We start from the raw sequence: 25,588 nt of genomic DNA, 5'->3' as shown, positions 1-25,588 counted from the left end.
TCATGAAAAACTAGATTCCTTGCAATATGCAATGCCGATTCACTATCACAAAATAATTCAATAGCTTTAGGATGTTGCACACCCAAACTCAACAATAAAGCCTTAAGCCACTTTAACTCACAAGTGACTCCTGCCATGGACCTGCATTCCGCCTCTACAGAAAATTTAGAAATTGTATCTTGCATTTTAGTTTTCCAAGAAATTGGTGATTTTCCTAGAAACACTAGCCATCCTGTCAACGAGCATCGAGTGAGTGGACACGCCGCCCAATCTGAGTCACACCATCCCTCTAATGTGAGCTCAATATCCGAACTCAATAATATGCCTTGACCGGGAGTTCCTTTTAGATAGCGAACAACCCGCAAGGCGGCCTCCCAATGTTCTATACGCGGTGCCTGCATGAACTGTGATAGAATGTGAACTGAGTAAGCTAGATCTGGTCAAGTGACTGCGAGATATATAAGCCGTCCCACAAGACGACGATAAACTTTGGGATCCTTCAGTAATTCGCCACTAGCATGAGCAAGTCTGTGATTTTGTTCGATGGGAAATCCACTAGGCTTTGCTCCCAATAAACCTGTTTCAGAAATAATATCCAGAGTATACTTTCGTTGACAAAAAAATAATCAGGACGAACTACGAGCCACCTCAATACCCAAAAAATATTTAAGTGAACCAACATCTTTCATTTTGAAGCAATCACTAAGATATGCCTTGAAAACCTTAAGTGCAGCGGAATCATTCCCAGAAATAATAAGATCATATCATCCACATAAACTAAGACATTAATCTGAGTTGTGCCGTTAGTATATGTAAATAAGGAGTAATTAGAATATGATTAGAGAAAACCATACCCATTCAAGGCCGACACCAATTTTGCAAACCAACACCTAGGAGCTTGCTTCAAGCCGTACAATGACTTGCGCAACCTGCACACCAAAGAAGGATCCGAACTCTCAAAGCCGAGGGGCAATTTCATGTAGACCTCTTCATCTAGATCACCATGAAAAAAGGCATTATGAACATCCATTTGATGTAATTCCCAATTCTTGCAAGCTGCTATCGCAAAAACAGCTCGAACAGTGGTCATCTTAGCTACCGGAGCAAAAGTTTCATCATAGTCAATTCCAGTTTGTTGATGACAAGTACTTGGTTTTATAGACCCATTGACTGCCAAGACCACGTTTCTCGGGAGGACGATGCTCCAAGGTGTATGTACCATTGTCCTCTAAAGCACGAATTTCTTCTTTCATAGATTGACGCCACCCATCATATTTCATTGCCTCCTTGAAAGATTTTGGGTCCTTATCCTTGATAATAGCTGCAAGAAATTTTCGATAAATGATAGAAAATTTATCGCAATTTATGTAATTTGCTAAAGGATAAGGAGTACCTGAGGAGTGATCAAAAGGAGAGGAGGACGGACTATTGGCAAAAACGTATGTGTCACATAATCACGATGTAGGACATTTGGAAACTTTTGACGAAACCCACGACCCATGTTATCTGTGGGTTGAACTGCAGTTAGTGGGCTCGATGATGAGCTGGTCCGAATCTGGAGAGTCGGTGGGCTAATGATGAAGAGCTGGAGGCTCGGTGTTGGGCTGCTGAACAGGCCCAGCTGGCGCTCGGTTTCCAGCGGACAAACCAGAAGGTGCTGCCTGGTGTCGCTGGTCCAGCCCAGCTGGCGCTGAGTTTCCAGCGGGTAGCCCAGCAATGGGAATTCTAGATTGGGTTTCTTCTTGATACCCATTCGTGCTCAAATCCTCATCATTCAATGTATCAAAACCTGAGTTGGTTGCATCTTCAAATATTGCCAAATCATTTTCGACAAAGTCACTATGTACATCTTAATCATCATTGCTATTGCATATAATATTAACATCCTCTGGACATTTATACGGGAAAACCTCCTCAGCAAATTTCACATCTCGTGACACAAAGAACTCTTTAGGTGTCAAGATCAAACAATTTCTAACCCTTCTTACCAAAAGGATAACCAACAAAGACACACTTACGACTTCTACTTGCAAACTTATCACCCTTAGTCTTTTGATTATGCGCAAAACACAAGCACCCAAAGGTTCGAATAGCATCATAAGAGGGAGGTTTATCAAAAAGTATTTCGAAAGGTGTTTTATTATGTAAAAGGGGAGTAGGGGTACGATTAATCAAGTGTGCGGCAACAAGTACACATTCCCCCCAAAAATAAATAGGCAAATTTGCTTGAAAGCGTAATGCCCGACCAACATTCAAACTGTGTTTATGTTTTCTCTCAACTCTCCCATTTTATTGTGGTGTACCGACGCAAGAAGTTTGAAACAAAATCCCAGTTGCATTAAAATAATCAAGCAAGCAATTAAACTCTGTCCCATTATCACTTTGAACAACTTTAATTGTTTGAGAAAATTGTCTATCAACCATAGCAACAAAGGCCATAAACATTTGAAAAACTTCTAATTTATCAACCAGCAAATAAATCCAAATAGCTCTTGAATAATCATCAACTATTGTTAAAAAATAGCGAGCTCCACACGACGAAATATGTCGATATGGACCCCACAAATCACAATGTATTTTTTTCAAAAATTCTGGAAGCTTTATTATCATTCAAAGGAAATTTGTCTCTTGGATGCTTAGCACGCATACATACTTCACACTCCGGATCTAAATGATCTTTATTATTGCTAACAAAAGGAATTAACTTAACTACTTTTTTCTGAGGGATGTCCGAGTTGACGATGCCACAACTCCAAATTTGATGTAGCTTCAACAGTAGACACACTTTTCGGTTTGCTAAAATAGTATAATCCGTCTCTCCTAGTTCCCGTTCCAATTAACTCCTTCGCTTGGTCTTATATAACACAGACATGAGAATCAAATTGGAACTCAAATTCGAAACATAAAGGACTTCGGTGAGAGTAATTTTGTCAAATTTTTGTGCGTAAAAAAGCCATGAACTTTCTCCCGTAACATGGTGGGTTGCTCCGATGTCAATTATCCACGATGAGACATCAAACTTACCATTTAATATGTTTTTGAGAATTGTAGCATTACCAACAGCTCCCGCTATAGCTTTTCACTGATCTGGAGTGAACAATTGTCCCAAGGCCGAGACGGAGGAAGTAGACGTCGAAGGAGATGCACTACCACTCAAGGTAGCATTGGCGCGAATTTGACCTCGCCCCTGCCCTTGTGCATTGGGTCGACCCACTAACTCATAGCAGCGGTTTTCTGGATGACCTTTCTTTTTACAATGGTTGCATATCGTATCAACCCAGTAACTCGAAGCCTCGTGGCCCGGCTTCTTACACTTTGAACAGGTCCGGCCCCTTCCGGCTCCTATGCGGACCGCAAATCCGAGGGCTTCAGCAAGCTTTTGATCAGCCTCTGTTTTTTACGAGTGAACTCGTTCATCTTGCGAGACTAATTGATATGCTCGTTCGAGACTCGGAAGAGGATCTTGAGATAGAATTTGGGTGCGTATAGGAGCATAAAAATCAGAATAAAGACCCATAAGAAAGTCATGTAGTCTAGCTTGCGCCCTCCTTTCTTCATGTAAGCGACTAGCCGAACACGAAGTACAGCACGAGTATGAAATCAAGAGCTCGTGATGGTCTAATTCCTGCCATAAAGAATGCAATTTGCCGTAATAAACCGAGACAGGCATCAATTTGGTATGTTCGCACTTAGCAATTGAGGATCGTAATTGCTGAATACGAGGTCCATTTGTTTGGGTAAAGCGTTGCTTTAGATGGTCCCAAAAGGGTTTAGCCTCCCTGAATTTCGACAAAGAGGATTTTAATTCAGAATCTATAGTGTTTGATATCCATGATATGAGCATGGCTCTGTCCAATCGGACTTTGTACAACGCGGGGATGGTTCATTAATAGTGCCATCCAAAAACTCGAACTTACGACGGTCTTCTAACGCTTTTTGAATATCGGCCGCCCATTCTTCATAGTTATCAGCCTTTAAGCGAGTAGGTGTGATGAAATCTCTCGGTCGATCTTGCGACCCAAGGTAATAAGGTGAATTTGGTTCGATTTTACTTAGTGGTGGTGGATCGTCACCGCCAGCCATGGCTAATTATGAGAAAAGAAAAAAATTCTGTAGGCCTGATACCATGTAAAATAAGATAAATTTGGCTTGCCTTTCATTGATCCACCGAACAGAATATATATAATACAAGTAGTCTAGTTTCCTAAGCCTAACCAAAGTGTACAGCTAGCATAAATAACTAGAGATAATTATGGGAAATATATCCTAGTGAATAAAATATTCACCAAATCAATATATTCCTAAATAATTCCTAAAGTATATCTTAATAGAAGACAATAATTTTTTTTTGTTGATAAGATAAAAGGCCCTATCAGACCGGAACCTCTCAACCCACTAACCCAAATTAGCAAGCTAGTGCTTTGGGAGTGGGGAGGGGGATCAGAAGGGTAAGGCCAGGAAACCCCAGCCCAAAGTAATTATTTACAAATAATGTAAGCTGATGAATAAATGAAAGAGTGTTAGTATTATACGATTACATAGTTTAGTTATTGCACATTTATAATTAAACTTAATTTTCTAACATACTGCATGCACGCAAAGGAAGATTTTGAGCGTATAGCTGCACTTGAGAAGTAGGATTGTACGAAGGACAAGAACACGACCTTAAGTTCTACACAAGACGTCATCGTCGTCATGAATTGCATTCTACGTGTGATAAACAAAAAAAACGAGTACAGTATTGTTGTTATTAGTAGTTATTCTTCTAGTATAGATTAATCGGAGTTACCTTCTAGTTATTAGTTACTCTTGACCTCTTCTAACTACCTAAGCTATTCACCACTCTTAAAAAAGTTTGATAAGTACTAAAGTGCATTGTTATGATTTTCTACTTGTTCTTCGTCAAATTCTCACATACGAGTAATATTTTACGTTCGTTATTATTAATTACTCCATATTATTACACCGCTAAATCGCTAATTGAGGTTGATACATCCCAATGGCCCCAATCTTAACAATAATACATCAATCAATAGTTACAGTATGAATTATTGATGTCTTCAATCATTTGGCCATTCATGAAGAAATGGCAATATTTCACGTTTGAATTAGTATAGTATATAATTATGGTGGGGTGGAGATGACAAAGGTGAAAGGGAAGGCGTCTGATAGAGCACCTATTGTTCTTTCTTAATTATTGGTCCTGAATTTGACATGAAAAATGTGAATATGTGATCATGTTGGAACAAAGTGTGTTTGGGTGTGAATTTTGTGAAAATCACAAAGTCCCACATTGGTGGGAAATGAAAGTTTTACCTCCTCTATTATGTAGAGTGTGGTAGACTTGGGTGTGGTCCAAGGGCTACCCACATTTTGTGGAGAGGGAAGACTTACCTAGATCGCTAGGCTGGGTTAGTTGATCAAAACAAATTTAAAATTTTTGAACAAGGTTTAGTTATGTAATTTGTTTAAACTGATTACCGAATTAATTCCATGATTTTTGGTAACTATTTTGACTGATTCCCTACCATTATTCATAACCGTTTTTATTCCAATTTTAATTCCACATTACCGTTTTTTAATTGGCCGTTATTCGCTGGTTTAAGAACGGTTTTAATTGCTACCGTTATGCTACTGCTTCTTCTATAAAAAGAACACTTTGCTCACCGTTTTCATATACAGAAAAATTATTCTAATCTTTTTCCTCCTAAAATACAGAATTCAAGCAGTTTCTAATTAGTGTTGGTGTTTAGTTGCCCGGTGGTTTTGTGCAAATCCATCGGTATATTTTTATTTCGAGAGACTGTTTTATCCTGAAGGACATCCGGTTGTGGTTCGATCTGCTTGCACAAATTAGAGGCAGTACCGTGAATGTTCTAAAGAGAGCGACATAATCCGCGACTCAGTCTCATTCTCGGTAACATTGTTCTTATTATTTTTTGTTCCTGCAGTTACGTTTTTAACAATTTTAGAACAATTCTTTTCTGCCTTCGTGAATATTATGTCTACCGAAGAAATGACTATGTCCAACGACCTTAACAAGCCCTTCCGTTTTGAAGGCACTCACTTTAAAAGGTGGAAACAGAAAATGCAAGTTTTCTTGACTGTTAAAAAGGTTCATTCTATATTGACTGTTCCTAGGCCTGTTATTCCTGATAATGCTGATGAAGATGAAAAGATTTATCTGAATAGCGAAATTGAAACCTGGAATGAAAATGACAAAGGTGAAAGGGAAGGTGTCTCATAGAGTACCTATTGTTCTTTCTTGATTATTGGTCCTGAATTTGACATGAAAAATGTGAACATGTGATCATATTCATTAACAACGGACACTTGTCCCTTGTTCACCAAAAATAATAGAGTTAGACTATTAAATTATGTTATATTCACCCAATTTTCATTTATTTATTTGAATATATCTAATTTTTAAAATTATATTCACCTAATTTTTATTTATTAAAAAATATATTAAATTTTTAAAATAGTTTATTGCTTTCCCGAACTTATTATATTTTACTTGTTTTTATGAACTACCAACGGTCACATTACAACTGTAAGTTAAGTTGTGTTTAATTTACTATCTCAAAGACAAGACAAATTTAACATTTCAGACATAGTTTTCGGTGGAAGGTGAGATATGGTGGTTCGTCTATCGTTGTGTTTCTTGAAAAAAAAAAAAGGAAGTAATTAATAAACGATCATATTACACTAAGACCTCTTATATATAAACCAATCAATCTATTCGTCGGGGATTCAACTCGTGACTTAAAGGCCAATATTAAGGTTAAATCTCTACTAAATAAGTCAAGTACTACTTGGATTTTTTCCTAGTGTTTATCATGTCAGAAACAATAATTGCTGCTTTGGTCAAGGATTTAATGTAGTCAACTTCTCTATTATTTTTGTTACTAATGTTTGTTAATGTCAGAAATAATGGAGTTTGATTTCTTTAAATCCTTGACCTTAACAACCATTATTGTTACAGGTTACAAGTGAAGAAATAATGAAAATTTCAACTTCTCAAAAGATGGATAGTTATATCAGTATGGAGTATGAGAAAGCTTGAACCCTATTCCTACGACAATGTATATGTGTGCAATTGAAATTCCCTACGATTATTATATATGTAACGGAACCTCTATCTTGTATCGGGTATACCTAGACCTTGCATGTAACATGTAAGCACGTAACTTGCAAAGCTAAGTAATTGTGCATCAAGTGTGCAATCAGTCAATTACAATGTAGCTAACATATACAAGTACTAAATATTCAAATGTTGTTAGACTTCGTCTGAGGGATCTCCCAGCTAAGAGGAATCTGTGACAGATAAGTAAGAAAAGGATGGCTCTATATTTAATAACCATCTTTGATTGACAGAAGAAATCAACCAAAGTATAAGAATTAACATGGGATATTCCAAAAGACTATATTGATTAAATATTGACATGAAATCAGTATATAAGGACATAGATAACGCATGTTCTCCTTGCCTTCTCGTCGAAATTTGAGGCCAAACAAATATTAATCAGTTTTTCATCAGATTTGCTTAGCCATTTTCGTGGGTGTAGATTTTCTAGGTTGATATCTACCAAAAAAACAGCAATGGACAGCGGACAAGCACAGACTTATTCTGAACACATCAAGCAGCGCCACCATGAAAAAGGATGGATCTACGCTTGGTTTGTCACTTCTTTCCTTCTAATCTCCTTTCATGAAGTATAATGAATGCAGTGACTATGTTTGGTACAACAAGAGTTTTTGTTTGTTTTTTTTTTTTTTTTTGAATCAGATTTTGGTCTAAGATTCAATCACATGAGTAATTTCCTGTACTTAACTGATTAAGTCGTGTTGTTCATAATTTTTCTTACATAGAAGGTTCGTTATTATTTTCTAATGCCTGAAATTTATGTTGGGATTGCAGCTTATTTACTCTGTGCTGCTGCTTCTGCTGTTACGAGGCATGTGAGTGCTGTCTGAAGGTTTTCTGCTGCTGCTGCGACTCTGATGATAAAAATGAGGATAAAAGGGATTGATTACTCCTAATATCTTTTTAATGAAAGTGTTGTGAAAAAATGAATCCTAAAATACTGAGTATATCTCTGCTTATTTGTTTACCCTTTATTACATTCCATGTTCTTAACTTCTTACAGTGTGCAGGGTGTAAAAAAAAATATGTGCTGTATGACAGAGTTACTAGCTCTGATGTCTTCTAGTTCAAGTATACATAATATAAATAATGAACTATGTTTTAATGTGATGATCAAGTTCCTTTATGCTGTATTTTTTTGGGTCGACTATAGTTTATAAAAACGCGAAATTATGTTCCTAATTTAAAGAAGGAATACCGCATTTTCCTTATCACCTATGTGGTTTTCTGTCCTCCTCTTCCATCAAGCTTTCATTTTCCATATCATCTCTAATTTTCAAGGAAACAAATAAAGGAAATATAATCTTCCGTAGAAGATCAATTTCAATGCAAATTATATAGACCCAAACCAAACACGACCTTAAACGTCCATGTCTCGTAACAGAACTTGAAGTTTCATCATACATATTTATAAACTTGACCAATCATTATCTCCCAAGGGGTTTTTCAAGACCAATGAAAGAATTTGCATTTCAATTGATGATGTAATGTACAATAATGTTACAAGATAGTAGAAAGTAATAGAACTACATGAAATATGAACAAAACCAACCTCTAGTAATAAACACTCTAAGATCAGCCGATGAGAATAGGGTTCCTCCCTTCATCTATCTCAACAACAAGGGTATGATTTGGATCTGATCCATTTGGTCCTTCCGCGTAAAGAGTAGGTAGATAAGCTTTGTAGGCAGGCAAGTAACGAGAAACAAAGTCCAAAACCTGCAGAATGCACCAACATGAAGGTTATCAGTTAAAGAACGGACAGCTCGCAGGAGACCCTCACTTCAGAAAGCAGGAAAAAAAAATCAGTGATTATTTGCAGCTGCCACGGCAAATTTAGTCAATAGGACAATATTGCCTCAACTAAAATTGCCTAGGTAGAAATATCATCACCCTAAAAATTTCACTGAGATATAAAATGTTCACCTCCTTGTCTGACATCCCTGATTTTCCATCTGCCCTCATGGCATGCTCTGCCTGTAAAGACACAACCTTATTTTTGAATTGTACTTAGAAAGAAGAATGTGAAAGTGTGTAAAAAAATGAGAAGACAAAAACCTGAAGTCTCCACTGATAGACACAACTTGGGTCTTTGATCTTGATTACTACCCATGCCTTTATATACTTGTCCCATGCATCATAATAAGATCGTAGATTTTTATTTACTATTTCAAGCTGTAACACAAAGTATAAATTAAAATGAGCGCATATGCAGGCCAGGGGTGGTCATTTTGTTAAGTTGCAAGAGTGTGAACCTGTGGATCAATATCTTTCACCACTTCATCAGGAAGGGGTTTGAAACCCAGCATCCAGCCTTCAAAGAGAATAGCCTACAAACGGCACAGTAACACATATAAGTAAAGCAAAAACAAAGACCATCACAAAGAGGATTATATAGAAGTCTCTCATCAGTCCTCAGATTAAAATGTACTTTAAAGCCAAGAAGTCTATATGTTTGAACAAGACAAATATTCTGAAACTGACGATTATGAATAACAGTGTAAGCTATGATCCATTTCAGTACACCAGGTAGATCTCAGAGTCACAGATTGCCAGCATATTTTCTGAAACTGATTGACCAGGTTCCCAATTACTCTGTAGGATATAGCACTCCAACTTAGCAGATACCGGATTAAATTAGCAGGTTTCACAAGCAAATAAGAGACAGCAGATTCTGTAAAAGTGTTCGGTAAATCAGTAGTTCTCAAAAAGTAATTTCGCATTTGAATGTATAACATGACATTTAAGGACTTGAATACATACTCCGTATCATTACACATCGCATAATTACATAAGATAATGTTTAGTAGACTTGATTACCCTTTTCAGTGATTAAAATTTTCAAAAGCAAATTTACTCTTTGCTATACTGCCCCTATTAGCATATTGGACTAGTTGAATCTTACAACTTCTGCCGAAATCTACTTTTAATTAACCCCCCCCCCCCCCTATATCAATGCACATAGCAATTGCCTAGAAGCTTCTGAAGAGCCCAAGGAATAAAGGGAAATAAACCTTATAAGACAGAATTTGGAAGAAGTTCTAAGTATTCACAAAAGAAATTAGAACTTGGCAGGGGCTGTAAAGAATCTCTGCAGTAAGACCCATAATAAGTTAATAACACTGTCAACAATGCAAAGAATTGCTTTTGTAAGTCAGAATTCTGTAGCTTCCCAAAGCTCTCATGGGGAAAATCATGCCAGAAGATACAGGTTTTGGAGGTAAGGGAAGCATATTGAATCTTAGGTTCATGGTGTGATCTGATATCAATCTCAAAATAGGGAAAATTAATACAAATGGCATTTTGCAGAATGTAGACAGGAATTTGGAAAAATAGACTGAATCATTGAACTGCCTATGCAGATAAGATATGATGGTAGTCCTCATTCTTAAGAAGTCTGGCTTTATGGAAGAGAAAGACATGGTCCATGTGAATAAAGGTAATAATAAGTAATGACTATTTTCAACACTAGAAATGGTGTAAATCCAGGAATCTTGATGCTGTTTTAGTGTTCCTTATTAAAACTCCATGTTGTCGGTAGACCACGGCTTCCTTGCTCTCATGAAGCTATATAAAACTAACACTACATATGACACATAAAGTGGTGGAGAGATATTGCTTTGAAACTTAGAAAAATTCAGGTTCATTAAAGATTTAGTCGCTGAGCATTGACCATATGGTATTCTTACAAAGTGACTCAAAAAGAAGTGATAAAGTTTTGGTTTAAAAGCAGTATGCATATAATAGAACAACATTTTTTGCTATTTTGTTCGAAGAATTAGAACAACAACCAGGCCTTGCTTACAGTCTCTAGTATAAATGGATATACAGAGACAAAAGGGCCATAGGTTCCCCCATATATCCTGATGCCTTAGCTCAAAAGATATGATTACGTAAATCTAGGATATTAGAAAGTGGCAGACTCTAGTTGATTAAGCGGCAAAGTGAAACTAAAGAACAGTCTTCTCTCACATGTATATTTATTTGGGGAGGATGGCTTTCATAATAAGTGGCAATGTAGCCTTTAATTTGGTTATGCGTTAGAAATGAATCTCACACTTAGCTGCTTATTAATATAATCCAAGGAAACAGAAAACAATGATTTCCCCACAGTACTTATAGTATAAGGCAACCATTTTGATTGTTACCGAGAAAGATTGCCTTTATCCTGTAAATAAAGGAAATAACAAAATAAATACAAGTCAACACAATTGAAGCACAAAAGATGTGCTTCACTCAATGACCAAAAAATAGGTTTACTAGTGTGCATTAAATTGAGGTGATAAAAAGAAATATCAAATTATGCTAACATGGTCATAGCCTGTATAGAGACAAGGATCAGATAAACTAGATGATACATAATGAATCTAACTGAATAAAAGAACAAGATATTGGCATTTGAAGCAATATGTTTGGGGATCAAAAACTCATCAAAGAACCATATAAAGAACTTCTCACCGTTAGTGGCCCTTCAACCTCTGGCCATGTTTCAGGATCTGCTCTGTCTCCCCTCCCATTATATGCAGACTGCACGCAGATTGAACAAACTTCAGAGTTCAAACATGATCTCAGGTGGACAATTGAAAGCTTTATATGCTTACTTTATTGTATCTTGGAACTTTCATCTTCATACCTGAAATATATAGTTTCTATAAATGGAATGATTCTGAAATATTCAAATTAAAAAGAAGAAAAAGCCGGAAAGAAGAATGTTCAGCAAGTGGATTAACAACTATTATATGAGAAGATAATATAAAGATGAAAAGGCTTTAATTAAGATTATGGACAACTGTGGAAGGTGAAAGGATAGACGTGTGCAATGTACCACCAAGAGGTTGCACATGTTCTAGAAATTGGACAAGGATATTAAACGTAAAGCAATACCTTCTTCAGTTGATTTGCTCAAGGCTGTAAGTGTTTCGACAGAAAGCAATAGATCATGGCTTCCAGCATTTCCCCGGTACTGAAAATAGTCATTTGACATCATCAGTGCACAAACAATTTGATATTTTCTATTGAAATAAGCAGGCTTGTCTAACCTCTAGAAGCCTATTTCCTGAGTTCGCTTCTCTTAGTTTACCCTACAGTTACCATGAAATTCTGTCAGAAAAAGACAATAATGATACAGACCTCAAATTCTGTTATCAGAAGCTCTCTCTGAAACCACTGGAATAAATACCTGCTCTTCAGCTGTCAAATAGAAATCATCAATGGATATTGTAGCAGTTTTCCTAGCAGAATTTCATGTTATCAGTCCAACAAAAATGTCATACTGTTCTCATTAATTTCTCACAAGTACATGTCATGTTCCTTAAGTTTCCAATATGTACCTGCCAGTAATTTGGAAAAGATAGTATAGTGCGAATACGAGTGTTGTCTTTCCACAACCTTGTGGTGCACTAAATCCTATCTGCAAATAAAGAAGGCTTATTTCAGACAATCAAAACAGGAAGTCTTTCAAAGGTATTTAATATACTTCCAAGTTCCAACACATCATAGAATTTATATGTAAAAAGTATCACATAATGAATATTAGAATATATACAGCTCAAAAAAACTGACCAATAAAGCTCAAAAAATGCTACAATATCCATTGATGATTTCAGACAATCGAAATAGGAAGTCTTTCAAAGGTATTTAATCCCCACTTATGGGATTAAGGCTTTGATTGATTGATTGATACAGCAATACCAAACATATATATATATATATATATATATATATAGAGAGAGAGAGAGAGAGAGAGAGAGAAGTCCAACATTATACAATTATAGTAGAGCTCAAAAGAACAATGAATTGCATAAGACGCCAAGAGTGCATGACATTTTACTAAATACAGGTGTTAAATAATAAATTTTCAAATTTGCAGTTAGACAAATCCCCCCCCCCCCCACCCACACACCAAAGTTTAAGTCTAACAGCTAAGAGCCCAAGTGTCTATTAGCTTTTGTGGGTAGAAGGTCTGGTTTAGGAATATTCAGGCATGCAAAATTTTAGTGGCCAATATGACCCTTTACCCCTTATACAGAATAATAACTTTTTTATTCCCATCTTTAGGGTTGTGCACTTGCATACCACTATGCAATGGTGGATCTTCCATGATCTAGAATAAACATCTTTATTAATTGCGTAAATTAACCACTAAAGCATGATGAATGAAATGCTTACATAATCCAATTCAGTAAAATGCAGGAAAATTTTTTTTAAAAAGAAAGGGGGTTTTTTTTTTGGGGGGGGAGAGGGATAGTTATAAATTTGTACCACTAGAGGAGGGACTTCTTCTCCATCTTTGAACTTGGATGCATGTTGGGAGATTTGATCTTCACACCATAAGAAGACTGGTATATAGTAATGGTAAAGCCTGATTTTCTGAGCATCATCTAGTTTAAGTTCATTGAGTTGGAATACTCTACAAAGTTGAGATGCACACAATAACCATTTATCGATTGACTCGGCAATCTTTTGCTCAGTAAGACCTGTTTTATTTATAAGGGGACCGGAACATATAAAGGCAAAAAGGTCTTCTACAGAGGAAACTGACACAGTTGATGTTCTTGGAAGGGCTAATTGAACATGGCTTGGTCTTCTTCCATTGCTATACATGTTTCTATGGCTGGTAAAGTTCTCTTCCATCCATGAAAATCTACACCCTGCCAAAACAACAGCTAAATAAGAAAGTCGAAGTTTAATAATGAATCCAGAGCTTGGAATTTGTTAAAGTTACAGTGATATATTTATCAATGAAGTAAAGGTTACAGGCCAAATAGAATTTTTAAAAAAAAAAAAGAAAAAAAAAAAAAAGAAGCTCCTATTTTATTTGTATAAGCACATAAGCTATTCGAATTGTAACATTGGGATTGTTCTATTTAGCACCACACAACTAAGTTAGTTTCCCCTATCATCATGCATCTGTTTTCAGTTCCAAGGAAGCCATTATGCTACTAGTCCCGCCACCATGAATAGCTGTCCCTACTTAGAAACAAGAATCCTCACCCCCAATCCAGTCTTTTCTTATCATTCCAATAGAAGGAAATGTTTCTCAAATGCTCATAAAGTTGACAATTTGTAAAACTCAATTAGGCTGCCCTTTGTTTTCCCTCACACAGTCACACTTGCAGCAACAATGCCCCCAACCCGTCCTAGCTTTCTCTCAGTGTTAAGTATCCCAGAGGAGAGGGCAGGGGCAAAGAAGCTAAGGAGTGTTTGGTATGAATATTGGAAACGGAATGGAAAGGAAACAAATAAGAGGGGGGAAGGAATCATTTAACTCTAACCTTTTCTTGTGTTTGGTTTAACAGGAATCACTTAAACCTAACTCTAAATATGTATAGATATTTTGGATTTCTATTGCAACATATCTAATTTATACACCTTAGGAGCACCTTATATTCGACTAAATAACAAATTGTAATAAAACCCAAAATTAAAAGTTGCAATATACTTAAAAAAAAAAAAAAAAAGGCTAAAAACCTATTCACTTCATAGATACACCATACACCAACTAGAACCTCGTCAACCCTTGTCCTCATTAGCAGTGTGCTCTCCCCCCATCAACGCCTGTCCCCTCTCAGACTGTTGCAAGTTTCACATAATTATGGAGTGGGCTCAAACCAAGGCCCTGTTGAAACCTTATTTTTAGTGAAGGCGAGAAAGTTGACTTGTACAAGCCTCAATCCCCCTAAATGACTCTTAAACTATTCAGCTTTTTTATAAAGATCTTTCTCATATAGAAAAAGTTTTGGTTTGCTGATCAACAGTCCGGATCCCATTAGCATCCAAAAACTTAAATAAACAGCTCCATCAAATGCCAAGACAAATAGTGGAACTGAAATCAATCTCTGTGAATTTCCGCCACCAGCCTTTACCCTTCAACCTCAACTCCCAACTCCAGAGACTAGAATTAAGCTTGTGGTGAATTTACTTACTTACCCAAGTTAACCTTCAAGCCTCTTTCAAATGGCAAATTAGAATTGTACCCTCAATCATTTTATGCCATTCATAATGAAACTCAGGTCTCCTCAATATAAGATCCTTGAGGCCTTGAATAATACTGTACATGGAAATGGCTGAAGCACGATTATAAAACCGCGACCTCCTACTCTTTGTCGTTGCTGCATCAGCATTCTTCATCATTCCATGATTGCATAAAAATGCTTCCATCATATTACAAGAACATCAAAACTACCACAAACACCTCAATATCAGCCACATTGACATATTCTAACAATCATTTCACCTATTCCAACTATCAAAATAAGACTCGATCTTCCCTTCATTGTTATAACACTTACAACACGAGTATTCCCTATCTCGTCCCCCAAAAGCACGATTACACAATTGGTTTTGCTAGCATAAATTGGTTTTGCAAGCATAAGCAGAAGTCAAATTCACATCAAAAACAACATATGCTTCCAAATTCTAAGGTTTTAGTATAATACGGTTTGATCAAAATGATTTCATTCAACTATATATTTCTAATATTGATTTCTCACAGGTGATTGAAAAACCAAAAAAAAAAAATGTACAAAATTCAATGTAACAGGAAAAGGCAAAACATGTAATAGGCCATGGTATTATTGTATGAACATACTTGATCATATGAAATAAAAGTCAATTTCGCAAAAGGGAACTTTTATGCGATTCGGACCTACACTATCTACGGTTGTATAAAAGACCTACTCAGAAATTTTACAAATAAAAAGTCGAAAGCCAAAATTACACAGAAATCATCTACAATTGATCAATAACAAAACTATAATCCCATCAGATAGCGCAAATTACCGAAATGAAACAAATTATCAAAACATATAATTCATTAATTATTACACAGAAAAATATTACCTGAAGCTGAAGTAGAAATATGAGGAAAAGAATAATTGTGAGAATATTTATTGGAGAGAGAAAATTTGGTATTGGATGAGAACACTGAAGTGGCATTTGACCATGGCGTCACAGCTTGAGATGAAATGTTCAAAATATTCGCCATTTTTAATCAATTTTCTTGGTTTCTCTCTCTACTCTGGTTTTTGTGTGTGTTGAAGTGAGTTTGTTTGTGTGTTTTTGAGGCTGAGCTTGTACAAAATGGTGAGGACTCTGAGGAGGGAAGTTTCCAATGGTACCTAGTTAGTTTAGATATGGATTTGATTAAATTTTTTGGATATATATGGACTATATTTTTTTATTTATTATTTCAACTAATTTTTTTTGCTGTCATGAGTCAAAATTATGTGGATTTTTCCAAAGGATGAAATTAATAACATGATGTGCATTAATACTTGGGCTACATGCAACATGCCTAGAGGCCCTAGAGTACATATTAATATATGTCCTAGATTTATTGGTTGTACAAGTGCTAATTTGTTTTTGAAGCTTCAAGATTGGAATCTTGAAATAAAATTTAGCACTAACAAAGTGACGCATAAAAAAGAAAAAATTGGCTTAATTTAAGCGAAATGTAGTTTTTAGGATGATTAATTTGTCAAGGCATGCTTAGTGACGAGTGGGATCAAATTATGTTTATATCACTATCTTTTACTATGATTTTTTATTTTTTAACCACCTATGAATTTCCCAGGTCACTGTCTATCTTCATCAAAATAGAAGAAAGCATAGGTTTGGGCATAGGTATTGGCATTCTCTACTTCCATATTATGATAAGAGACAGCAAAGTAACACAATGACAAAGCCAACTTGAATTTTTACATAATTAAATCTTAAGGAATATCTTTTAAAAATTGAGATTTAAATTGTCTATATCACTTTTCTTTGTCAGAAGAAAAAAAAATTAGGACATAGAAGGAAATTGGAAATTTGAAAAATTCACAATTATAAATCTAGATTTGGATTATTATTGTCTTAAACATAAGTTAATTGTCTAAAGCATGAGTTAGATTAACTTTCGTTAATTTTTTTTGTGTTATGTAATCAATCTAAGTTTAATTTTTTAGATAAATAAATAAATTAAATAAAAACCATTGTTATGTACATATAGATAGAGCTTTAGAGATGACAAATGGGTCACTCAATCCCTTTTTTTTTTGTTGTTGTTGTTGTTTAGAGAGTCACACAGGCGAGTGATGAGAATTGATTCCAGAATCACGGGAAACCGGGAGGAAAGCTCTAACCACTTGAGCTATCCCTCACTCCCACTCAATCCATATTTGAGTGAATAGACTTTTTAAGTATGACAAATTCAAGTCTATTGGTAATTAGCTTAGTGTGGGAAACAAATCAAGTTCAAATATATTAGACTTTGAATTGGTTTGATCAACTCAAAATTTGTTGCAACCTAAGCTAGTTTCAAACATAGTCAAACTCGGTGATAGTCAGTTTTGGTTTTAAGAATGGGTTTAGGTTCAAGTCCGATATATTCAAGCTATGATCGATATTTTGTTTTTTCAAAAAAGGTGAAAAAGGATATATTTTAATAAAAATATGAATCAATAATGCATGAAAGAAAATTATTACTTCATCTTCTTAACTTATAATTAAGGACTGTGCAATGCTCGGGTTGTATAAAGTAAACTTGGTCAAATTAATTTATATTTTTTTCAATGATTTTACAATTTTTGTATGAGAAAAAAAATGAAGAGTTCAGGAGAGGAAAGTTGAATATGATATGTATTTGTTAACATTATTAAGTTACAGAGAATATAACAAAATCGTCAATAAATACATAGATTGAATTAGCAATAAAATTACTACATATATTTATTTGTTAATAAAATTGATTAAAGAAAGGGTTGACACTTGGTGTTACCGCACTAACTTAGTGGTTTGAGTTTTTATATACTAAGTATAGATATAGCTATTGATAAATGTTAAGAATACCGGGTTTTTTTTTTTTTTTATATATATATGAATTAAAACATATATCTTGTAATTTTTCTTTAAATATTATTGCATGCTTTGACTTGAAAATGTAAAAGATGGTCTTCGTTATCCTGTAGTTGACAATATAAACTTTTCTTCGTGGTAAAACGCATAGATGTGAATATATAACGGTGTATTGATACAATTCGATCATTTCACATTTTAATCTTGTAAAAAAAATCTTTCAGTGTCACTACACATGTTTTTTTTTTTTTCACATGATTTAATACTTTATCAATAAATTTATTTTTTTGAACTAACTATTTTAATCATTGATGCGAAGATGAATTTTCAAGGATAATTGAACAAATCATGATCTTAATTATAATTAAAGGTAGGCAACGTGCCGGGCCGGGCCACCGCAGGCCGAGCCTAGCGGGCTACGGTCTCCGCCGGGCCGTGCCGTGCCACCGTGTCAGAGGAAGCGTGCCGTGCCACCCAAAATGGAAGGCCAGCCCACGGCACGGCCCACGTGCCGAGCAGGCTCGTGTCGGGCTGGCCTACTGGGCTGCTGCCTTTGCTTTGGTTTTTTTGTCTTTTAAAATTTTTTTTTTCAATAGTTTATAACTTATAATCTTATATTATTATTTTTCTAAAATAAATTAAGTTTAATATTTATGTTTTATTATTTTTTATATTTAATATTTATATTTATATATTTAGTTTATACTATTACTTTATAGTTTAATATTTATAATTTATCATATTTATTTTTGTATTATTAATTATTATAATTTTTTTTTTTTGCTATATTAATTTACAAATTATAACTTAACCGGAAAAAAGACAAATTGGACTTTGGATGTGAATAATGCATACTTCATATTATTATTACTTGAAAAAATTGTACAATGATAATAATGATAAAAATCGTACAAGGATATTAAACAAAAATTGGATAATGATAAAAATCGTAAAATGATAATATTGATAATGATAAAAATCGTACAATATACAAAAATGGTCTATTCTTCTTCTTGTTCGTCTTCGTCTTCGCCTTCAAGGTCATCGGCTAGTTGCATAGATTGGGAACTAGCCGAACCCGAACGGTCGGAAGCGGAGGTTCCTTCATCCTTGTCGTTGTCGTCGTAAGAACGATCTTGTGAGCGATTTTCAACATCCAACCAATCTTTGAAACACACGCACATTTCAAGTGTTTTGGGTGTTAGACTTGTTATTCTATCGTCTAAAACCCTCCCGGATGCGCTGAAAGCTCGTTCGCAGGCAACGAAGGAGACTTGGATACCAAGAATGTCTCATGCCATTGCCGCCAAAGTTGGATGCTTCGTGCTTTGTTGTTTCCACCATGCAAGGAGGTCGAGGCTGTTTATCTCATCGTCGTCCATGCCCTTGGTGAAGTCGTAACTCAGGTACATTTGCAACTCCGAGACATCGCTTTGCATTCTCCTTATTGATGAATCATCTGAAATCAAGTTAGTAGCTTGTGAAAATAAATGTTTGGCCTTTTTACTTACGTTTTTGGATGGTTGGGAAGGGCCTGAGCGAGGAATGGTGCCATATTTGGTTTCATAGACTCTAAATAAAGTAAAAAACTGATCCTTCACATTACTCTTATTGGTATCTACATTATCGTCAAGAAGCATGCATTGAAAATAAATGTCAACTAACATAAATGTATTTTCATATTTTTGCCTAGGATCTAATATGGAAGCAAAAATATAAATCAAAGGAATTTCACTATAATATTACGCCACTTTGTTTCCATTGCTGGAAGATACTGATCATAATCACTTTGGTTGCGATGATCAACGAAAAGTTGGGCGAGTAAACATGCATTTGAAAGAAAGTTTTGAGCACAAGGATTATAAACAGAAGAAAAACAATACGTCATGTTATATAATAACTGTAAAAATTGCATATATCGTTCACATTTATCCCAATCATCCTCATATATAGCATTGTTTGGAATTTTTGGTTGTAAAAAATTGTCAACGGATTCTTGTACTCAATTGTCTTAGTTAACATGTCATAGTTGGGCAATCGGTTTTGATTTTTATTGCTCTTATCTTTTGTTGTTTTAGAAAACTCTTCCATTCTTGGTATCTCATGTTTGAGCTATTAATAGACATAATAGCATCTCTAATTTTGTTGTAGTATGGACCAATTGCACTAATTTCATCCTATACACATAAGTTAAAAACATGACAAACACATCTAGTATAAAAGTGTGTCACCATCTAATATTACATCGGTCAAGTTTTGTTTGACATAATTAGCAGTATATGTCATTGAGGTTGCATTGTCAAATGTCATAGACATGATATTTTCTCGAAGGTTGTATTCATTTATTACTTCCACTAAATGGTGAGCAATGTTAATACCGGTGTGGAGGTATTCCAGCATTTTGAAATGGATTATTCGTTTTTGTAACAACCATTGATCATCTACCCAATGGCAAGTCAGACATAAAAGTGATATTTATAACCACTATCCCAATAATTGGCAGTCAAAGACACTCTACAATTAAGTTTACTCAATTCGTCTTGTAACCGCATTTTGTACTCTAGGAAGTTATTCATGGTGGCGGAACGAACGGTTTTCCTAGAGATTATTTTATGTTGGGGTAGTAATGCTTTGTTAATGTAAGTGTTAAATGGGTCACTTTCGGAGAAAAGAATAGGTTGTTCGGTGTGTACTATCACTTTCCCTAGTTCATCCCTATCCCTCTCATAGTTGTAGGTGAAGCCGTGTGGATGGAATTGGGAAATTTTTGACTAGGTTGGATCACTAGCTGGTTTTGCACAACTTCTCATGTGTCTACTTAAGTGTCCCGTCCTGGACTTGGATTGTGCCGAGTATATATTACCACATGTTTTACATTTTGCTCTTGTTTGGGCTTTATTTAGCAGAAAATAATGCCATACATCACTTTTGCGGCTTTTGATATCTACCATGTCACTTTCGGTCAACCATTGCTCTTGTGTGTTTGGGAATTGGGTGTTTGTAGATTCGAGGATTTGTTGGTTAGTAGTAGAACTGGAGACATTTAGGGTATCTTGTTGACTACCTTGGCTAGAATAAAAATTTTGTGGGTCAAAGAAATTAGGTGGGAATTGACCGAATTATGGAATTTGGTTTGGTGGTGGAAATCCGGGCGTATTATTCATGTTATAGGGTTGAAAACCAGAAGTACCATCGTGCCTAAATTGTTCAAAGCCTAGGGGGACGTTACTGGGGTCATTGGCCGGACTTGAAATTGGGGGGGGGGTAATTGGATTAGGTGATTCCCTATAACTATTACCACGGACAAATCGGGCTTTCCTAAAGGATGATGGGTTGTTCATGTTTGGTGATGCCATAATTAACAATAATAACAATTTTAACAATAACAATAATAATAATTAATAACAACAATTATAACAATAACAATAATAATAATTAATAACGACAATTATAACAATAACAATAATACAATAATTATAACAATAATAATAAGTAATAACAATAATATTAACAACAATAATAATGATTAGTTAGATCTTACAACCGTGCTTCAACGCTTTCCACTAATTACGATTACGAATTTTTAATTTTTTTTCGATATTAATAAATAATAATTAGAGAATATAAGAGATTAAGAGAATTAGAGATTAAGAGAAGAGATGAGTTGAATTGTGATTTGGAAGTGAAGTGAAATTTGGTATTTATAGGCAAAGAGGGGAAAAGAGCCGTTAATGGCCGTTAGAAAGAAGGGAAGAGCAATGACAGCAAAGCAACGGCTCTAATTGAAGTCATTATTGGCGTGCCAGGCCGTGTCGGCACGCGGGCCATGGCTGACGGGTTGGCATACGGGCCAAGAGGCGGGCTCGTGCTGGGCCGTGCCGGAAAATGGCAATTCTTGTCCGTGACACGGCCCATGGCACGCCAAGCGACGACCGTGCCCAGCCGCCGGGCCGTGCTGTGTCACGTCGACTTTTGTATCGTGTCGTGCCGTGCCGCCCGCAATTATAATTATGATATATATCACCGTACCCTTAATTTGTCTATGTGTCTGCCAGGTCAATTGCTGACTTAACTTCCATGATAATGCTACACAAAATGCACGCTTATATCTTGCATTAATTAATGTATGGGTCTACTTATACTCAAAATCACATGACGATTGTTAAACTTAAATTCTTGCCATTGAAACAACATATAGACCGAATAAACAGTTGTAGAAGTATTAAAAAAATAAATAAATAAATCATATCCAATTAACTCAAAACTCAAATCTAAAATATTCATCAATTATGTTCAATCATCAATTCATCAGTGACAAATCTATAACTTTTAAGAATAAAAACCAAACACAAACAATGATGTACTACATAAATTCCATTCCTGTACATAAAGAGTCAGAATGTTCATAAATTGTGAGCAATAACTTTTAAATAAGTGGAATATAAACTTATCCTAAATATAAAGTCACATATGTAAAATACATAGTTAAATACTTAGGTCCTGTTTTTTTGAGCTTTTGGACACAGCATGGATCAATAAAGTAGAGCAGATTTTATTATTATTATTATTATTATTATTAAATATTAATTAATATTATTATTATTATCTTTAAATATTAATTATCATTATTAATTATTATTTTAGCAGAGCAAAGCAAGACTTAACAGAGCAAAACACAACAGCTCAAAAGAACCCGACCTTAAAGTTACTTCTATTTTTATTTTTTATTCACAATTTTTTTAAAAAACCGGTGTTCATTAATTTAATGAATGGCGGAATTTTTGGACAAGCATCAACTGCCAATTTAGTGGGTTTGGCACGTGCTTCCTAATGATTGCCAAAATAAAGAAAGAAATAGAACTTTTCTCTCTTCATTCATTCACTATAGCTTTCTCTCTCTTTGTTTTTCTCTCTCTAAAAAGCAAGTAACTGGGGACTTCGAGCGTTTTCTCTGTCCTCCATTGTTGATTTTCGAGCTTTTTCTTTCTTCTTTTTCACTGGTGAAGTTGTTATTTGCTTAATTCAGGTTCGTTTACTTATTTTTTTGAGATTTTTGTTAGTTTAAATTGTTTTGATTCTTCGATTTTTAGGTTTTTTGATTTTGATTTTGTTTTCGATTTTCGTAGTGTTGATTCTGCAATGGTGAAGAAGAAGATTACAAAGAAGGCTGTAGATGCTGAAGAAGGTGTGTTTACTTAAATTTTTCATCATTTTTTCAAATTTTTCAATTGAAATTTCGCTTATATATGTCGAATTACTAGTGCATGTTATTTTTTATAGTTTTCAGTTGATTTTTTATGCATATTATGATAATTGAATTTGAATTATGAAGTTATTATGTTTAATTTTGCTTTATTTTATTGTTCATTGTATATAATTGATTCAAAATTTTGCTTATTATTCTTCAAATTTTGTATGTTAGGTTTTAGTCAGAGAATGCTAATTAAACTAATTATTTGTTTAGGTTTTATGTTTTAGTTAGATTATGTGTATAATAGGCATATTCGCATTGTGTTTGTGCATCTGTGTTTGATTAACATGCATATATGCATTGCTCATTGTGTTTGAGTAATAGACATGTGTGTCATTTATATGTTTTGACAATGTTCACTTTATGATGTTAAAAGGGTGACTTTATGCTGTTAAAAGAGTCACTATATGTTGTTAAATGATTAACTTTTTCAGTTAAAAGGGTCACTTTTTGCATATAAAAGGGTCACTTTATGCATACAAAAGGGTCACTTTATGCATACAAAAGGGTCACTTTATGCTGTTAAAAGGGTCACTTTGTGATGTTAAAAGGGTCACTTTGTGATGTTAAAAGGGTCACTTTATGCTGTGAAAAGAGTCAGTGTATGTTGTTAAATGAATAACTTTTTCAGTTAGAAGGGTCACTTTTTGCATATAAAAGGGTCACTTTATGCTGTTAAAAGGGTCACTTTATGCTGTTAAAAGGGTCACTTTGTGATGTTAAAAGGGTCACTTTGTGCTGTTAAAAGGGTTACTTTGTGCTGTTAAAAGGGTCACTTTGTGCTGTTAAAAGTGTCATTTGTGCACATTATTCTATATTTTTCCATGAGTAATTTCTGAATTTGTATTTATATTACTTTAATAATTAAATACAGATGGTTCAATAGGTGGTTATCGTTATAAAAAGCCTACAAAAGGAAAAGGAAAGCCTAAAGAGCCTGCTAAGCCTAAACCAGTACCAAAAAAGACCCAGATAGCTCCTGAGAAGAGCAAAGCAGTATCTAAAAAGGCCGGGAAAATTCCTGAGAGTGACAAACCAGAGTCTGAGAAGGCCAAAATAGTTCCTAAGAAGGCCAAAATTGTACCTAAGAAAGCTAATACAGTGGAAGATTCTGATTATGAAATGCTTTCTGAATCTGATTCTGAATCTGTTATGTATGTATACATATTTTTTTATTACATTTTTAATTATATTTTGTTTTTATTTTATATTGTTTTAGTTACATTTTCTTTCTTTTTTTTTCTATTTAGGGAGAGCAAAGAAGAATCATTGCAAGATGTAGACCCTATTCATTGGAAATATTGCTGCAGAACTTTAGTCCTGAGCAAAAACAGGCTGTTGAAGAAATTGGTTTTGGAGGTTTATTACATCTTAAATTGAAAACTCTTAATCGTCAAATGCTACCTTGTCTTGTTGAAAACTTCAATGCTGGTAGCTGCATGTTTACCATCGCTACTGGTAAAGAATTTGTTGTTACTAGAAATGATATATGCGATGTGTTTTGCTTGCCTTTGAGTGATATTTGTGTTCCTGAACTTAATAAAAATTCTGAAGATGAAAGTGTAGATAAACGTATCATTCAGGCATGGAGATCTGATTATGGTCTTTCTGGTAAGCAACCTCTTCATTTGTCAAAATTGGAGTCTAGGATGGTTGATTTGGTTGATGGAGGGGAAGAATTTAAGAGGTGTTTTGTTCTTCAAGCTATGTCTAGCTTTTTAGCTCCTACTACTAATAGGACTGTTTCATTGAAGTTGCTGAAAGCTGTTGAAAAAGTTGATGAAATTAAAACTTTTGATTGGTGTTCATATGTTTTAAAAAAGTTAAAGAAGGCTGTTCAGAAGTATAAGGATGATGAAAATGCTCAAAATGTTAGTGGTTGTTTGCTGGCTTTGCAAATTATGTATTTTCATCGTCTAAATTTTCAAGGTGAAAAGGAAAGTAGTACTCTTCCTTTAATTCAACATTGGACGGATGTAAAGATTAAGAAGCGAATTAAATTAGAGATCAAAGCTAGTGGTTATGGGCAGGGACCATTGGATACTATTACATATCCTGTGTCACAGCTTAATTTTAGGGGAACTGTTTTTAAGCCAGCTCCTACTTTGGGTTATGATAAGGGTCCTTATACAAGTGGTACCACTGGTCGCATTGTTGCATTTGAGCTTCCAGAAGGTATTATGACCGATGAATAAATTAAAAAAATTTCAACTGATGTAAGTGTTCTGTTTTCTTATATGTTTAGTTATTATTGCTTTTTGTGTACAAAAGTTACCCTTTTTGTGTACAAAAGTTACCCTTTTTTGTGTACAAAAGTTACCGTTTTGTGTACAATAGTTACCCTTTTGTGTACA

The 25,588-nt window shown here is 34.9% G+C and overlaps 1 protein-coding gene and 1 long non-coding RNA gene across 2 annotated transcripts; one reads left to right on the top strand and one right to left on the bottom strand.

Moving 5' to 3' along the window:
* The first annotated feature begins 7,470 nt into the window (after positions 1-7,470).
* On the top strand, positions 7,471-8,257 carry LOC110698726. Its single transcript, XR_002506785.1, has 2 exons — positions 7,471-7,679; positions 7,922-8,257. It is a non-coding gene; the product is annotated as an uncharacterized LOC110698726 (long non-coding RNA).
* A 297-nt stretch (positions 8,258-8,554) lies between these two features.
* LOC110698725 (D-glycerate 3-kinase, chloroplastic-like) lies at positions 8,555-16,406 on the bottom strand. Its single transcript, XM_021876233.1, has 12 exons — positions 15,989-16,406; positions 13,409-13,812; positions 12,478-12,557; positions 12,327-12,378; positions 12,187-12,228; positions 12,032-12,110; positions 11,749-11,780; positions 11,606-11,674; positions 9,403-9,477; positions 9,206-9,322; positions 9,074-9,124; positions 8,555-8,866 (listed from the first exon to the last, which is right to left on the bottom strand). The coding sequence occupies exons 1-12, from the start codon at positions 16,131-16,133 to the stop codon at positions 8,723-8,725; spliced, it is 1,290 nt and encodes a 429-aa protein (XP_021731925.1). The 5' UTR covers positions 16,134-16,406; the 3' UTR covers positions 8,555-8,722.
* Between the last annotated feature and the right edge of the window lie 9,182 nt (positions 16,407-25,588).

The sequence above is a fragment of the Chenopodium quinoa genome, unplaced genomic scaffold, assembly GCF_001683475.1.
Source record: "Chenopodium quinoa cultivar QQ74 unplaced genomic scaffold, ASM168347v1, whole genome shotgun sequence".
In the NCBI taxonomy this organism is placed as follows: Eukaryota; Viridiplantae; Streptophyta; class Magnoliopsida; order Caryophyllales; family Amaranthaceae; genus Chenopodium; species Chenopodium quinoa.
Note: the sequence above shows the minus strand (reverse complement) of the source record. Positions and strands in the feature narration are given on the sequence as shown.